The following is an 18,748-nucleotide window of genomic DNA, read 5'->3' on the forward strand; positions in this document are numbered from 1 at the left end:
TGACATATGTATTCTCATAAATGATGCGGTAAGCAGGACAGAATTACGTCTAAACTGAGGCCGTTTTGCTTTTCTATAGGTTGTATAGATACGAGCATGGTTTATACTATCATGTTTAATCATGTTTTATGCCGTTTGCTAAGACTTGATAAGTCGCTCATAAAACACAAGAGGTATGGAAACTAAGAACACCATATATTTGGTAGATTTGGCAGCTGATATAACACAACAAATTTGTTTTATTTCATTTAAAGGTGGGGTAGGTAAGTTTGAGAAACCGGCTCGAGATACACTTTTTGTTATATTCCATGGAATGCTCTAACATCCCGATAGCAATGAATATCTTAAGTGCTTTGACAAAAAATCCATAAAAAAATGTCATCTGTGGAAGCCGTAATACTGTAAAAAGCACAACCAATAACTGGATGGCCTACCTGCCTGTCAGCCTTCCATCTGTGCACAAACTTATCTCGTGCCCTCATTGGTCATGTGCGCGTTCGTGTTGGAGGAGGGGCTCTGTAAGGAAGTGGCAGATTTTCTCCGGCTGTGTATTTTCAAATTCTTGCGCACTCGAGCTGGTTTCTCCAAAATTACCTACCCCACCTTTAACTGGTGGATATAGAGTTGCTGCTGGGGGTTGAGACGCACAGGCTGCAGTGGAGACGCCGCTCAGCTGATTGACAGCTGGAACACAAACCACCAAATAAAAAAATAAAAATGAATTGACTCCACTCCGCAGGGATCCCCCGATACTTTCTTACAGTTTCTCATCATGGGGTGTCTCCTGTCCCCGGCACAAACACACTGACACACTGCCTGAGGAAGGTTATGTGTATTTTGTCATTAACTTTTTTCGGACCACTTATTTATTTATTTTGGTGACGATCCGACCTCCATGCTGCTACTCTGGTTCAAACTGCATCCTCCAAACAATGTGATTTGTCTCGACCTCCCCAAAAGAACCTAAATCTGACACGGGGTGTTTCTCAATGTCGAGGAAGACTCCTCCAGAGCCACTATTTCAAGGATGCTACGTCATCGAGTCCCGCCGAAGAACTGTTCCAATGTCCAGGATCCTTGGAATTCTACCGAGGCCGGCGTCCTTCGTTGCGGGAAATTTCGAGGCTGCACATGTGTATCCTCCGCGGTCTTAAAATCCCCACAATGCTTTGCACACGGACCAATTTCCAAAATCTTTGGCGGAAATCGCGCTCCATTTAAGGCAGGGCCTCGCATATGACGCACACCTGCACACCTGTTAGCCTGTTCCACCATTCTTCGTTTTCCGAGGCTAGGAAGGATTCTTGCCTCACTTCTGAAGGACCTGACTCGGAAGACATGTCCTACCAAGGAAGCGTCCTCAACATTAAGAAAGAAATGTCTTTTTTAGCTGTTCTGTCGTCATTTCCTGCCCTTTGTTTTAAACAGGGCAGATGTGTGCAAATCCTTTAAAAGGGTCAACCCACACAAGGCTCCTGGACCTGATGGCATCCCTGGCCGTATTCTCAGGATGTGTGCAGTTCAGCTGGCAGAGGTGTTCACAGACATCTTCAACAGGTCCCTGCTGCAGTCTGTAGTCCCCACATGTTTTAAACACTCCACTATCATTCCTGTCCCCAAAAAGACAAATCACCTGCCCAACGACTACCGCCCAGTAGCACTCACCTCCATCATAATGAAGTGCTTTGAGCGGTTAGTCAAATTATTCATCACCTCCTCCCTCCCTGACTCTCTGGACCCCCTGCAGTTTGCCTACAGAGCAAACAGGTCCACAGACGACGCCATAGCCCTCACCCTCCACACTGCCCTCTCACACCTGGACCAGAGGAACACATATGTGAGAATGCTGTTCATTGATTACAGTTCAGCATCGTGAAATTTGCTGACGACACGACCGTCATCGGCCAGATCACCGACGGCGACGAGATGGCGTACAGAGAGGAGGTCGAAAACCTGACATCTTGGTGCCAGGATAACAACCTCCATCTCAACGTCAGCAAAACTAAGGAGCTGATTGTGGATTACAGGAAGCAGCAGAGAGAGGGACATGCCCCCATCGCCATCAATGGGACTACGGTGGAGAGAGTCAGCAGCTTCAGGTTCCTTGGGGTCCACATCACTGAGGACCTGACATGGACTCTTCACACCACCACCATCACCAAAAAAGCTTGACAGCGGCTCCTCTTCCTCCGCAAGCTGAGGAGGTTCGACATGGACTCCAGGATACTCTGCAACTTCTACAGGTGCACCATAGAGAGTATCCTGACTGGCTGCATCACGGCCTGGTACGGCAGCTGCACCACCCTCAATCGTAAGGCTTTACAGAGGGTGGTGAAAACTGCACAGAACATCACCAGGACGGAGCTGCCATCCATGGAGGACCTCTACTCCCAGCGGCTCAGGAAGAAATCCCTCCGGATTATAAAAGACCCCCATCACCCCAGCCACACACTGTTCTGTCTGCTGCCGTCTGGCAGGCGTTACCAGCAGCATCAACTAAACCACCAGACTCAGGGACAGTTTCATCCCGCAGGCAATAAGACTGTTAAACACCTGGGGCCTCATTTGTAAACGGTGCGTATGCTCAAAAGATGGCGTACGCCAGTTTCTACGCAATGTTTGCGATTTATAAGAAACAGGAGGAGGCGACCAAGGGCAGACAAGATCACCAATGAAGGAGTGTGTAAGGCAGAGGGTACAAAAGCAGAAAACTAGAGGAAGTGTGAAGGGGTGACTTAGAGGAAGGCAAAAGGAGAGAGAATGACATTAAGATGAAAGTAGTGGTATATATGAGCTAACAGATGGGGCACAGATCGTCAGTGGATTACACCAACCACGACTTGAATCATCTTCATAAAGCTGATGAGGCTGCACACTGACTCCTACTCACACCTGCACTTACACAAAGACATCTCAGTCAGTGTGAAGCGTGCTTCCCTATTTTCTTTCCGGCACCTCACAGAGCTCAGGCTGTCTCATTAAAGGTGTGATTATGTGATGCATTATGCTTTAACAACTTTCCACATGCACAAATATTCCCTTCACTGGACGGCTGCCACACTGATTGAAGATGCGTTCAGTGGTGCATGCTAACATGATATTATTAAGCGAGTGAATTCATCGTTTGAATGGTTTGTAACTCAAAATAGCAACATATACTGTCCTTGTTATAAGGTTTGTGCAGAATTATGGAGAAATACCACTGGGAAAAAGCAGCATAACCTAAGCAAATCTAAAATAAATACAGTGCTAACATAACTTCTATATGGACAGATACAGATACATACTGCTTTTAATTTTTTAATAAAATATATCACCTTGGAACTTCCACAGTTGATTTCATAGGCTTTACAGAGGGTGGTGAAAACTACACAGCACATCACCAGGATGGAGCTGCCATCCATGGAGGACCTCTCCCAGCGGCTCAGGAAGAAAGCCCCACAGGATTATCAAAGACCCCCATCACCCCAGCCACAAACTGTTCTGTCTGCTGCCGTCTGGCAGGCGGGACCGCAGCATCACGGCTAAAACCACCAGACTCAGGGACAGTTTCATCCCACAGGCCAGAAGACTGTTAAACACCTGAACTTTTGAAACAGCCTCCACAACATTAATCTGGCTGCTACTTAGAAATGATTTATCTAATATATCATATTCAATCACTTGCATATCGACTCTTATTGCACTATTCCATTTCATTTTTTACTATTTTTCTTTTTGTATTTATTTTTTCAGTTTTTTCAGTTCTATTGTGTTGCACTGTTGGAGGAGCCTGTGACCTAAGATTTTCATCGTCATAACTACACTGTAGCTATGTACGCATGACCAGTAAAAGCCTTGAACCTTGAACCTTACATTAGGACAATGTTTTTATTGGCTTGTAGAATTAACTGGAGGAGAGAATATGGAGAGTTGAGGATGCCAAAGGTGATGCCCGGGGCAGCGAAAAGGTGCAAAATATGGAGATCGAGGGGAGAAACAATAGAGAATCAGGCAAGACGAAATCTAAAACAGGAGGAAGAACACCATCTTGAGAAAAGGCAAGAAAGTGAGAAAAAAGTGGTGAAAGTGTCAAAATGACGGCTAAAGTAAAGGAAGATTACAAAGTTATACATAATGAGGGGGGAAACGCCCCCTTTTTCAAATGTGCACCTTTTAATTGAAAATCTTTATATTGTTGAGATGTATTTGCTATACAAATACCTTTGGCCTTATAACAATCCTAAATAAAAACAGATGAGGCAGTGACAATTACTGTAGCCTGTTATTGTTACTGTGCCTACTGTGACATGTTTCCATGCTTTAATGTTCAAAAAGCTCTTTATTTTTCTCATACTGCCTGTGCTGCAGCACCTCTTTTCACTGTGCCTGAAACCAGAGCAGTCTGCTCTGATTGGTTAGCTGGCCAGCTGTTGTGATTGGATAACCGCCTAGAGATATCCCGACCCTTTGCATATCACATAATGTGTTGGCGTGCTAGCCAATAAAAGCGGAAGTGTTACATATTGATGTCACTATGTTACAGAAGTACAGAACAAAGGACTTAAATTGAGGCGTTTCAAGTGTGAGTGTGTGGGAGAGAAACTTCCTCTGGAGGGAACTTTGGGATTTTAGCCTTTGCAGACCGTTAACATGCACAAAAACCTGTAACATACGGGGGAGCCCTTTTAACAAAATCCTACTGATAAAACACACTGTTGGCCATACGCTAAAATTAAACAATTAGCTAGTTTCTAATTCTACATTCGCATGAGTAAATAATAAAACGTTTTCCAAACTAGAGGGTGAGGTCATGTCGCCCTCTATTGAAGATTTCTGCATGCGTGTTTTTCTCTTCTGAGTCATCCCGACACATACAGCAGATGAGGATGTAGCCGAAAGGACTGGAGGGGACAAACCACGAGGAAGTTGACGGCATTGCGCAGACAGGTGGCTGCCATCAACACCAGCACGAGGAAACACGCAGAGGACAAGCACGACAAGTCTGATATATAAAATACAGCTGAGCGCAGACAGAGGGGAGGAGAGTGGAATCTTAAGTGACTTTTGAGGTGACAATAGAGACTGACATCGCGAGTGTGTGCGCGAGAGAAAGAGAGAGAGAGAAAGAGAGCGCGAGTGAGAGCGCGTGTAGCACCAGCAATCTGACAAAGCTGCGCTCCCCCGAAGTTTGACATCCCCAGCGTGCTACAGAGGGAGTTGTACACCGCAGCTGCCATGGAGCCTCTGAAGTGTACCGGATCACTATTTATTGGAATTTACCTGTGGGCGACATTTTGCTGTCAAGGTGGGTCACTGATGGAGCCTTCAGTCTGTGTCAGGGGGATAGAAAAGAACAAAATGCAGCCAGGCACCTTTGCTTGTATATTATTTTATTTCATTCTAGCGTCATTTATCTAAACATGTGTCACAAAGATAAAAACTGTAGTTGAGAAACACTTCGGCTCTGTTCGGCTATTCACTGACACATCTGGCGTCATACACATATGTCATATGCAGGCTCTAGAGTTACTACAGATAGCCTACTTTTGTTTGACATGCTAAATATTAATTAACTTTCCTACATCTCTTACTACATACAGCAGTTTCACATGTGTGTTATAATAAGTAATAAAGGCTGCTAAAATGTATTTACTGAGTACTAAATGTGGCAATTACGCAGCGCGTGAGTTAGTGTGAGTGATGTGCGCGCGCTCGGAGTGAGCCTTCCTCATTATCCGACAACATCTGGTCCAGAATAAGGAGGGCGTCCCGGGCGACGATGCACGAAGCCAGTTCATCCCCGCTGTGTAATCTGAGGCTAAAGGGATTGGCTAATGCGTGCCGGCATTGGAGCAAGAGGACCCTCAGAGGAGGAGGAGGTTTTAAATCTCTGTAATATGTTTGAATCCCCTGGTTTACATTAACTCTGTATGGTGATATAAAACTGAGGGGACCTACTTTTTTTGTTAAAGGAGGAAGGGAAAGGAGAGGAGGTCTTGACAAAGTCACATCTCCTTAAGCAACAAGCTCGAAATGGAGGTCCCCAGACTCCCCACAGCAATGTCTGAACCAAAAAGGTAGTGAATGTCGGACTTGCATTCATCAGGTGGCCAAAAACAGGACTTTAAGCAATATAATGTTGATCCCCTGCCTGATGGATTGTGTTTTGCTGCAATTTTTAAGATTTGTTTGAATGAAATAATGCCGCAACACAGCATAATTTGCCTTTTCCTTCTTTTACATTTGAAGCAAGTAACTGGAGAACGTGCATGATGCAAAAGACTCTGCATTTATGAATCGAGTTTGTGTGGTCCTTGAAATATATTAACACAAACAAAGTGACCTTGATGATATTCCTCAGGAAAATAAGTTGAATACTGTAGATCAGATTCTGTACTGTCTTCCCTGTATCTCAGATTTTTGATATAATGTTTTCATACAACCATCTGTGAACCTGCTGCTGTGATGTGATTTGATACGCCTCCTCAATGTTCAAGCGGCCTGAGGCCTGGGGACATGACAAATTGACTCTACTGTGGCCGTGTCCTACTGAGGTCCCTTTTATTGTGAAGTTGATATTGCCTGCGAGCAACAAGCTGTTAGGGGTTGCAACTTGTTCTGGCACTAGAAAGCTCCAATATGGTGCAACAGAAATGTAAAGAAAACCATCAAGATTTTGCTGAGGGGTATGACAATTAGTCATTTTAGCTGCAGCATCGTTTGATAATATTATGATCAGTTTGTTGATTTCGTGGGCGTTATTATTATTGTTTTTTGGGAGGCTTGCTACACATACTACAGTAGAAGGCCGTTATCATCTATTCAACTTGCATAAGTAACTTAAGATATATGACAAACATATCTATTTTAATATTAAACCATGACCTTTTCTGTAAACAAGTCATCTTGTTGCCTAAACCATAAACAAGTAGTTTTGTTGTAAATGTTAACATGTGTAAAACTGCAATTATTACACTTTCAATGTTGTTGGAAGGTACAATTTGGCCTATCTGTTCTATTAGAAAGGCAGTGATAACCACTGATAACGTCCATTTAATGGACTAATTTGACATGTTAACATTTGAATGGATGCCTGCAGAGAACCTATGGGTTGTTTCAGTTACTTTTATGAGTTAAATCATGCAATGTATGCTGCAGCAAGCTAAACAAAATGTTCATATTTCCTCTTATTTCTTGTTTATTTCATGTGAGTACTTTAATTGGGGCTCGCATTCACTACTTCGCTGATTCTACTAATGGCAGGTCACATTGGTAATTGCATTTGTTTGAACATTAAAGGTGGGGTAGGTAAGGTTTTGAGAAACCGGCTCGAGATCGCTAGAATTTGAAAATACACAACCGGAGGAAAATCTGCCACTTCCTTATAGAGCCCCTCCTCCAACACACACGAACGCGCACATGACCAATGAGGGCACGAGATAAGTTTGATTGGTCGTGCTTTTTACAGTACCACGGCTTCCACAGATGACGTTTTTTTATGGATTTTTTGTCAAAGCACTTAAGATATTTATTGCTATCGGGATGTTAAGAGCATTCCATGGAATATAACAAAAAGTGTATCTCGAGCCGGTTTCTCAAACTTACCTACCCTACCTTTAACAAAGTATTGCGTACATCATTTATTCAGACTAACTTTCTTTGAATACTGTATGCCCACTAAGAAAAATATAGAGTGAGATTATACATATTATTACACCGGCATAGCTGAGTTCAGAAAGGGATAGCTGGGATACCTTGAGATACAAAGGTGTTGCTGTTGAAATGTTTTATTCACTTTGAAAATGAAACTTGTATTGCAGGAGCACTTATAGTCATATAATATCTACATCTCATGTGGCTATAGAGAAATTATCTCTGACGATGATGAAACATCACAATAGAAGTCAATGTGTTGGAGCGCTTTGCCCATAGGAGCACGAGTGTTACACATTGATGTCCACTATGCTATGAAGTAAACACAAGTGAGTTACAATCAAGTCTTTTCAGGCAAGGGGGGAGAGTGTGGGAGAGAAAGTCATTGTGATTTTAGCCTTAGCAGACCATTTACATGCACAACTACCTATACAACACTACAGGTAAAGGGAATAAAAGCATACAAAGCACAATAGGGCCTCTTTGAAGGAAATAAATCCCTCCAAGGTAGAGTGACTCATAAAGTGAACTGCCTGTGTGTCTTCTACTGCAGCATGCAGCAATAAAAAAACACTTTTTGTATTGCTATACAATACAAACTGAGCTGTAATGATTGAGAATTGGATGAGGGACCCCAGTGGGTTCTGAGATGTAAATAGGTCCATAATGTGATGAGAGAGATATTTGGCAGCTATTTGATAGAAGCCTTTAAGCTACGTGAGGCCACTGTCTGTATTGGTACTTATTACTATATTGATGATCTGGATCATGGAGAAAATCAGTATGTGCTGGGTTTATTGCTGAACATTGAAAGAACAACAGTTGCAGTATGACACACACAGGAATAGAAGTGGTCCATGCATTGGCTGTTGGAGACCTGGAATTCTGTCTGTCAGATGGAAGCTCTAAGGGCAAGAAGAATATGACATGAAGAACTAGGACATGAACATTTTTGAAGGAAAACACAGAGGATAACACCTCCAAATAAGCTGTAAATGTCTTAAAATAGTTTAAAGATGCCCAGAGGGGTAATTTCACATGTTACAGAAGCACAAGTAGGTTGGTGGCGTTTTTAGATGCTACAAAACTGGTGGGGCACGAACAAACTTAGATATGTATATATAGGCTCTTTGTGCTTTTTTAACACGTCAACAAATAGCTGTAGCCTATCCATGGTTCCGATGGCAACAGTGAGCTCATCGTCACATACAAAGAGAGAGAGGGGTGGTGTGAGAGAGAGAGAGAGATAGAGAGAGGGGCAGAGGTGGGAGTAAGTCCTACATGTGCAAGTCATGAGCAAGTCTCAAGTCTTGACCTACAAGTATCAAGCAAGTCCCAAGTCACTGTGGTGAGAGTCAAGCAAGTCAAGTCAAGTCATTGCTCAGGTCAAGTCAAGTCAAGTCAAGTCATACGAAATTCTGATGAATAAGCCCAGTTTCCGCATTTAAATCAGTTAAAAGACAGTGGTTATGAAAATGGATTTAAACCCACACTATGATCTTCATTACATACACAGTTAATCATTTGAAATCTAATTTAGACCGATGGACAATCATATTAGATTCATATTAACCCTAGAACTGCAGACAATATAGCTAGGACTCAATCAGTCTGTTCAAAAAGGCAGAATTCCAGGTAAGAAAATCGTATATGGCATTTGCCATTACACATATTTAATTTACATTTCTGTTAACACTAGAACCGCCAACAGCGTCAGCACCTACATAGATATCATTTTCAAATCATTGAATTTGTTCCTCTTCATAATTTCCTTATAAACTAAGTAGGACGATTTAAAACTCAGTTAATTGGGTTAATTTAGAAATTGCTTCAGTTTATCATCATAACAGATCAAAAGGTTCAGATTCATTTTACAATAAATCAAGGAATGATGCACTTCTACAAACAAAAACAACATAATTAAAACATTTAAACAAACTACTAAAAGTAGATGAACTACATTATTCAACAGTTTACAGTAACTTCTGATAACACAGGGAAAATAAACGAGGCATCTCTTTTCCTCTCTCCCTCTTCTGACAGCCCGTCAGTATCGGGGTTAGTCAAAATGAATCCCTTGGCGGTTCTAGTGTTCATTTACCGTTTTGTCTTCTCTTTGCAATGCTTCATCGATTTGAAACCAAGTCTGACGTAGCTTAAACTTAACTTTAGCTTTCTAGCTAACACAACACATTCACGCACCTTTCTCTGTGGGTTTTTTTGTAGTGACGAATGAAGTTGGATGTTTTGGTGGTCGTGTCACTGATCTTTATGCTGCAGACCCTGCATACCGCTGTTCTCTTCTTATTAGCGTCATCGACAACATAATCCTTGAATCCAAACTTCACTATTTTGGAGTAACGCTAGCCGCTGCCATGTTATCTGACAGTCCTGCCGTCTAGTGGGTTGCCAGGTTTGCGCGCATGGCGCTATAATCACCCAATCACGTTTTTCGAAAAAACTAAACGTAATATCTCACGACAAAAACAAACGCAAATATTTAATTTTAAACAGTCAAGTCCTTTCAAGTCATCTGTCTCAAGCTTAAGTCAAGTCTCAAGTCATGAATACCAAGTCAAAGTCAAGTCAAGTCTTTTATCAATGTTAGTCAAGCAAGTCTCAAGTCAAAAAATATGCGACTCGAGTCTGACTCGAGTCAAGTCATGTGACTCGAGTCCCCACCTCTGGAGAGGGGTGTGTGTGATTGTGTGAGAGAGAGGGGAGCAACACATTACTACTGTCGAAAGCAGTGAATTAACAACACAGAGCAACACTGTCAGCGTGTACATTTACGCACACAGCGTGGTGACGTGATATTGTAATGTACCTCAAATATATGTACCTTAATACATGAAGTAAAGGACGCTATCACAAAGCAATACTTAACAATAACAACAACCGTAATACTTCAGCATGAAAAGGAAAACACTGACACTTGTCACCGTGGTTACAATATCAATCGATCCAGCAGAGCAATAGCCTATAGGCAAAACACAGAAGATCAACAAAAGATATGACATAAAATGAACTTACCAAAGCTGGTTCATTCATTTTCTTTCCGTTTTACTGATTGTAATCGCTGGTGATGTGAGCTATACGCTGCTCTCTCTCGTCTCCTCTTCACAGCTACACTTTTCGCGGCACACGTACTTACAGCCAATCAGCTCTCTGAATTATGAGATTACGTTTTAGTGGGGCTGCGAGCACTTTGCCCCACTTGTGATACTTTTTTTGCCACACACATTGAATGCAAAAACACTCTGAGCATGCGCAGTGTAGTTTTCACAGTACACGTTCATTTTGACAGCGAGAGAGAGGGGCAGATCGGGGCTTGCCCCACATCGCTCAACACGGCTCAATAGGCACACTGTGGACACTAATCAGAAGAACGCAGACAGCAATGTACAGACAAATCAGATGACTAAACATGATCTTAAAATACATTTTTGATACATTTGAGTCCTTTTTTTTGTCTATGGTGAGAACGTATTATATGGTTTGTTTCTGCAAAACAAATAGAAGCTCAGTCTTAAAACAGAAATAAGTGCTTATTGATCCTCACAAGACTTATCTCAAGTTCATTGTTACATGATACAAAAAAACATAACCCAGAACCAGATCAAGAAGCAGAAACATATTGGCTGCACTAGCTGTGTCCACACAATAAATGGATTGTACAACAGCAGGCTTTAATAGAAGTTTTGTCGATGTATCTGTCTGTTTTTGTCATTTTCTAAACAGTTCTCAGGAAAATGGCTCCTGAAAGACTTCCAGAGCTTTCTCTGAAAGTTTGGCTAGGACAAATTATGATTTTCTTTCTCCTCTTATACCCATCATTTTTCCAAATCAAAGGTATAGGATATAAAGGAAATCAATCTTTCACAAAATATTTACACAATGGGTTGTGAACACTGCTCAGTTAAAAAAAAACGACATCATTTCAATGTAACTAAGAAAACTTCTTAGACAGGAATAAGACAACACTTGTTTCAGTTTAAGATATTATGACATCCAAGTCTAAGACTATACAGTATGTAGTCTTAAGTCACAATAACGATAAACTGCACATAAGTACGTGACGTATATAAAACAATGCTCAACCATCTTTTTGCGAATGAAAAAATATATACACTGTTCTTTGGAGAGGGAATTTAAAATACATTCTAAAACAGCCGACCATGGCGGATCGATCTTGTCTTTTAAAATGTGATAAAAGTTGAGCAGCTGTGTTTGTAATAACTGAAGGTGCGAGATCGTTTTTGGCCAAACATGATTACAATGAATTGCAATATTCTTGAGATTGGCTGACTGAGAAAAGATTATATTTCTGAGCTGCTCCTCAATTTATAAAAACATGATTGAAAAACTATTTATAACTTGTTTTTCAAATGAAAGTACACTTTGAAAGATTGCACCCAGGTTTTATTCTGACAATTTGACATGTGTAGACATGTCAAATAGGTGTTTTGGTAAGAAATGGAGGACCAAAGAGATATTTGTTTTCATCATGAGAAGGAGGTACAGAGTGTTTTTCGTGGAGTGTAACTGACAGGACAAGACGAGGATTGTCCAAAAAGTAATACAATAACAATCCAAACACTCAGGGGATTTAACTTAATCAAATGTACTTTGACTGATTAAAATCCAAAATGGTCCCCTGTTTGGTGGCTGTTACGCTGACAAATGGGGTTGCCCAATTCGACCCTCGCCAGCACCATCAAACACAAACATAAAGCGAGCTGTCTTTGTTTATTTTCACCTCACCCTTAGTTTATGTGTCATCCGCTCAATCAATGTGGCCGCACGCGCGTTGGCTGTCACTCAGGGATAGTTAGTATATGTTGAGACAACATCTGATGTGGATGAGGGTCACTGGGGAGATGCAGGGTGAGACCTTTTCAGTTCTGGCTGAGATGAGACACTGAAGGATGAGGGAGTGTGAACGTTTTTTTAAATGGTTTGCTTGTGGCAACCTTGACATTAAAGAAGTCTCAGAGGCTGGATTATTTAAAGCCTCTGTGTATATATATATTGTGATCGTGATTATTGCATCTTAAAAAGAAGTATAGAAACATTTAAGAGACTGTGTCACGAAAAAAACTTTACTTTGGAAACAATTCCAAGCTTTTTTTCCCCTTTTCCTTATAATGCCTTATAATCACAAGCTGTAAGCGGAATACTTTTTTAAAGAGGCTTCATGGAGTATTCCCTTTCCTGTATGGTGTGATATAGGTTTGTGTGCATGTAAATGGTCCTCAAAAGCTTAAATCCCAAAGTTCCCTCCAGAGGGAGTTTCTCTCCCACACACTCCCCCCCTGCATGAAACACCTCCATTGGACTCCTTTGTTAACTTCTGTAACATAGTGACATCACTATGTAACACTTGCCCTTCTATTGACTGGCATTCCAACTCATTGTACATGATAGGCTAAGGGGTGCGACATCTCAAAGCGGTTGACCATTCACAACAGAGCCAGCCAGCTAACCAATCAGAGCAGACTCAGGCTAATTTCAGACAGAAAAGAGGTGCTGCAGCACAGGCAGTATGAGTTAAATACATACTTATTTTGAACGTTAAAGCATGTAAACATGTCACAGTAGAGGCACAACATACAAATATGAACCTGAACATTTGTAAAATATGTCCTCTTTAAACAAAGTGAATACATATTTTATTTTATTCCATAAATTCTGGAACCAAAGTTGCAAGCTCAACTGAAGTCTGTATAGAGGTAAATGATGTGGACTCAAATTGAATTTTTTTTTTTACAGAAGCCTTAGTGATACAGTGTTGTGCAGAGAGTGGACTGTTTACCTTGAGGAATGAGGAGGTTTTCCCTAGCATCATGGTCTGCTCTGTAGAATCTCTTCCTGTTAAAGATGGTTGAGGCCTAATTCCGAATTCAGGACAGACAGAAAGAAAGCAAAGTCAACACAATTAAAGAGTTGTTAATGCATGCTTTATGCTCACCATTACTTGACATAATCAGTATTTCTCAAGGGAAACAGGCGCCGCACAAACAATGCTGGTAATAACTGCAAACATTACCTTGATTAGATTTCAGGCATTAATATGTAGGAGAATATCGTGTGTATGTTTAATTAAACTACTGGGTTGTCAAGATGTAAACAGCTGAATTTAAATGTCAGTTTAACCTTGTTTCTCTTTTTCATACAAGTCACTGTCCACCCTGTTTTGGCTCAGGTTGTCATGGCGGTCAGTACCAGAGGAAGCTGTACAACGACTTGATGGTAAACTACAACCGTCTGGAAAGACCCGTCCAAAACGACTCTGCAGCAATTGTTGTGGAACTGGGCCTCACACTGTTACAAATCATTGACGTGGTAAGTTTGTGTTTTCCTGTGTGTGTTGCGGCAAGGCTAAGGTGTTGAGTATGTTTGAAGACAGACAGAAAGAAATGAGTAAAGGATGTAAATTCATGTGGGTATATTTAGAAAGAGAGTTGAAAAGCCTTTGTCAAACTTTTTACAATAGATGCTGTCTTTTGACGTGTTAAAGGTATTCTTTTGACTTATCCTCAGTGACTGTGGTGCATGCATTTGAGCACAGCTTGTGCTCTCGACACACATCTCTCTCTGAACTGAAAACTGTTATTCCACCAGTAGCAGCAGCCAACCAAGTGAGACTTCTCATCTTGGAAAGAGCAACGTCTTTGTTTCTCCCCTCGATCCTTTTCCATTCTGTCACCAAAAGCCCTCAGTCCTTTCTTCCATTCGACAGGAAAATTCAATCTCATTCTTTCACATTTTTGCCCTTTTTTCTCCCGAGCTGCTGCTCACGCTTCATGTGTCTTCTTGAAAGAAATAGTTTGATGAAAAGATCAATTTCACTCTAATATCTGTGCGTTAAACATGAGGCTAGCAGCAGCAGCCGATGAGCTTAGCACAGATACTGAGGAGTAGAAACATCAAATTAGGGGGTCTTGTGCTGGACTATAATGTGACCTGATGCAATGACCTACTCGAGTCTCTGATGGTTTCCTGACAACGTTACAGTGAACATTGCTTGGGTTGAATCAACACGAAGAGTGCAAAGGGTTAAGCAGTCAAATTGGGGCAAAGGATGCAAGGGGGGAATTCTTCCCCCTCTGTCTGAACATACCTTTAAACTCTGAAAAGTCATGGCACCCGGCCAACACCCACCTTATTTGCAGATTTACATCCGTCAGAAAAGTTTGGGAACCCATTGGCTTCCCTCTGAGGAGTTGTTCTCTGCTAACTGTCTCTAAAGTCGACACCAAACTGGGGAAGAGGGCGTTTAGTTACTTGCTCCATTTGCTTGGAACCAGCTGCAACATGAACTGCCTCAAGGAGCTGGTCTCTCTAAACAGTTTTAGAGTGCTTCTTAGTGACAGAGAGGCACTGTCACAGGAACTCTGTCTGTAGATGCTTTTATGATGATGTTCCTGACCAGATAGTTATCTTTTATTGTTTTCATTTTGTGTTCTGTAACTGTGCTGCTGCCTATCTTGGCCAGCAAGGACTCTCTTGCAAAAGAGATTCAATCTCAATGAGACTTTTCTGGTTAAATAAAGGTTAAATTAAATTAAATTAAATAAAATCAAATCAGTTTTAACCCCCCATTGTATTCTTAAGGAACAACAAACTTGATTATTTTTGAATAAATCCTTTTCAGCTTTTGGAATATTTCAATCTATTTCGGTACAGTTAAAATGTTTTTTTAGAAGGGAGTCACAAGAGTCAGATATACAGAGTAGACAAACTATCATCAATATTATTAGCAATGAAGAATTATGAGCTCACTCTATTACCATAAACACAAAAATCGAGTTGACTAATTCTTGCCTGGATTTTAGTGAGTTGTCGGCTAATTTCATTTTTTTCCTAAAGGGGCCCTATTATGCTTTTCGGGATTTCCCTTTCCTCTACTGTGTTATATAGGTTTGTGCGCATGTAAATGGTCTGCAAAAGCTAAAATCCCCAAATTCCCTCCAGAGGCAGTTTTCTCCCACACACTCTTGAGTGAACACCTCCATTGTAATCATCTGTTTACTGACATGACATAGTGACATCACTATGTAACACCAGGCTCCTATTGGCTAGCGCTCCAAAACATTGTATATAATAGGCCAATGGGCGGAATATTTCTGTCACATCTCTAAAGCCCGCGTCACACTGTCCCGAAATTGACACCAGATGGACACACGAATATGGAATTGTGAATTTCGCACCGAACTTGGTCAACAGCCAAGCAACAGCCGAAGCAAGTACGATGCCTACAGAAGGCCACACGATGGCACCCGAACCACACACTCCGTCATGTTGTTTCCATAGCAACAACAACTTCCTGTCAACAGCGTAAACTCGCCTTCAAAATAAAAGCATCTAAATAAAACAGGAAGTTAACCTAAATTACATTTAAGACATACAACTGCAACGAAAGTAACAAAAACAATGTAATATCCTTTTCAGTTTCACAGAACACAAATTGTACTTTAATACGATGGCTACACAACGGCATTGCGAGGGCTTCACGTAGTCGTGTTGCCTTCCTAAGACAATCGGGCAGCTTCTTGTTTCCTTCGTATTGTCTTCGTGAGGCGAAAAATGGCCGATGGCAGCGATGATCACACGAAGTAAAGACGAAGATGACACGATTTGATAAGATGCCCTCACGATGGCCTTACGAAGGGCAAAATGGACACACAAATTCAACACGAAAATGAACCTTCGCAAGGTCTTTCGGCAATTCTTTGGCATGCCAAAGATTTTGCAACCGCTCACGAAGTTGCTGCCGGAGCCTGAGAAACTCCACCGGCGGTCATACGATGGCTTAAGATGCCCTCACGAATGGCCCGATGTTGTTACGATCAGAGCCGAATTTGAACATTTCCTTTATCGTGTGTCCATCTGGTGTCAATTTCGGGACAGTGTGACGCGGGCTTTAGCGATTAACCAATCACAACAGAGCCAGACAGCTAACCAATCAGAGCAGACTTGGCTCTGGTTTCAGACAGAGGGTGAAAAGAGGTGCTGCAGCACAGGCAGTATGAGACAAATAAAGAGCTTTTTGAACATTAAAGCATCTAAACAACTAGAAAATGAACGAGTAGTAGAATAGGTAAAATGCTGCCCCGTAATTTCTTATGGCACTTTGCCAGGACTTACACAATACAGTAATACACCTTTAACTCTACAACAAATCAAATATGTATAGTTTTCAGAATTCCAATAACTAATCCTTTAAACTACTGTCTCCAAACCTGAACCAATGTTTCTTCTTCTTCATTTTCATTCACAACATAACATTTGAATGTGTTTCTTTAGAAGGAGGCTTTGTTTAGAAAATCATTCCTTATCCCTGTGTCCTACATTTTACACCCACAAACAATAAACTCACAGAAACACTGTTTACCTCTATATGTCCATAATCCCCCTCACTCTTTTTTCTGTCAAGCCCATGGCTCTTAAATAAACACTTCTGTGGTTTAGGCAGAGTTTCTGTCACATCTCATTTTGTACCCATGCTGCATCGTGTGTTTCCTCCTGTTCCCCATCTCATGAACCTGTCCTCTCTCTCTCCAAACCACACACATAACTTCTATCCGCACTACACAGCTGGAGCATTCAACCAAAAAACCCCAAGCAGACACCCTGTCACATCGCTGAGCCAGCCCTGTCACAAGACGTGTACGTCTTCTCAAGATCACTACATGGTGGTAAGACTAAGAGGCAAGCGCTGGGCTGAGATATAGGAATCCCTTTTATTATTAATAAAGCCAGTACATATTACATTACATTACATTACATTTAGCTGATGCTTTTATCCAAAGCGACTTACAATAAGTGCATATGAAACAACATTTGTATGTATTCTTAGAGCTTGAAAACCACAGACTGGAGAGCCAGAGTCAAGAAGCCACGCAGTCTCCGGAGAGAACATATGGCGCAACGAGACGCAGGAGAGTTGAACTTAAAATATTAATTGAAAAGTTACAAATTATACATTTTGCTATGTATACCTTTTTCTTGGAAAGCAACCTCATACTTCAGCCACACATCTATAGAAACCAAAGACAATCATAAATGTGTTGAATACATGTACGTGTTGCTATTCTTTTTACTACATTATTCGTTTACTCGATACATAATGCATTAGCTGGCAAGACCATAAATGAATGCTTACCGGGCAGTGGTAAATAATGTAAAAGCAGGATGTGTGTGTGTGTGTGTGTAATGCGGCCTTTGATTCCTCCATCTGCTCCTGGGTAACTCTCCAACCAGGGAACTGGGGCAGGTTGATGTCCGCAGAATGAGTTTATCATCATGAATAATGACAGGCACACACAGACCGACACACACACACACACACACCACACACACACACACACACACACACACACACACACACACACACACACACACACACACACACACACACACACACAGACCGACAGACCGACAGACCGACACACACACCGACACACACACACACACACCCAACCTACACACACCCACACACACCCACACCACACACACATACACAACACACACACACATACCGCACACACCATCCCACCCACACACACAACCCACACACGACCACACCTCACACACACACACCACACACACACACACACACACACACACATACCGACACACACAGACCGACACACACACATACCGACACACAGACCGACACACACACACACACACACACACAGAGAGACCGACCGACACACACAGACCGACACACACACACACACACACACACACACACACACACACCGACCGACATACACAGACCGACACACACACAGACACACACAGACACACACACACACACACACACACACAGACCGACACACATACCGACACACACACACACACACACACACCCACACACACACACCCACACACACCACACCCACACACATACCTACACACACACACCTACACACACACATACCTACACACAGACACACACACACACACACACACACACATAGACCGACACACACAGACCGACACAGACACCCACACACACACACACACACCACACACACACCTACCACACACACATACCTCACACATACCTACCGCACACACAACACACACACACACACCACAC

General features: G+C 41.9%; 1 protein-coding gene across 1 annotated transcript in view; it reads left to right on the top strand.

Moving 5' to 3' along the window:
- Positions 1 to 4,951: 4,951 nt before the first annotated feature.
- Positions 4,952 to 18,748, top strand: part of LOC117483206 (neuronal acetylcholine receptor subunit alpha-7-like) — a 47,148-nt gene continuing 33,351 nt past the window's right edge. The window contains exons 1-2 of the mRNA XM_034131435.1: positions 4,952 to 5,287; positions 13,841 to 13,980. Coding sequence (XP_033987326.1) covers positions 5,218 to 5,287; positions 13,841 to 13,980 — 210 coding nt within the window. The 5' untranslated portion in view covers positions 4,952 to 5,217. The remainder of the gene's footprint in view (positions 5,288 to 13,840; positions 13,981 to 18,748) is intronic.

Source organism: Trematomus bernacchii, unplaced genomic scaffold, assembly GCF_902827165.1.
Source record: "Trematomus bernacchii unplaced genomic scaffold, fTreBer1.1, whole genome shotgun sequence".
NCBI classification, from domain to species: domain Eukaryota; kingdom Metazoa; phylum Chordata; class Actinopteri; order Perciformes; family Nototheniidae; genus Trematomus; species Trematomus bernacchii.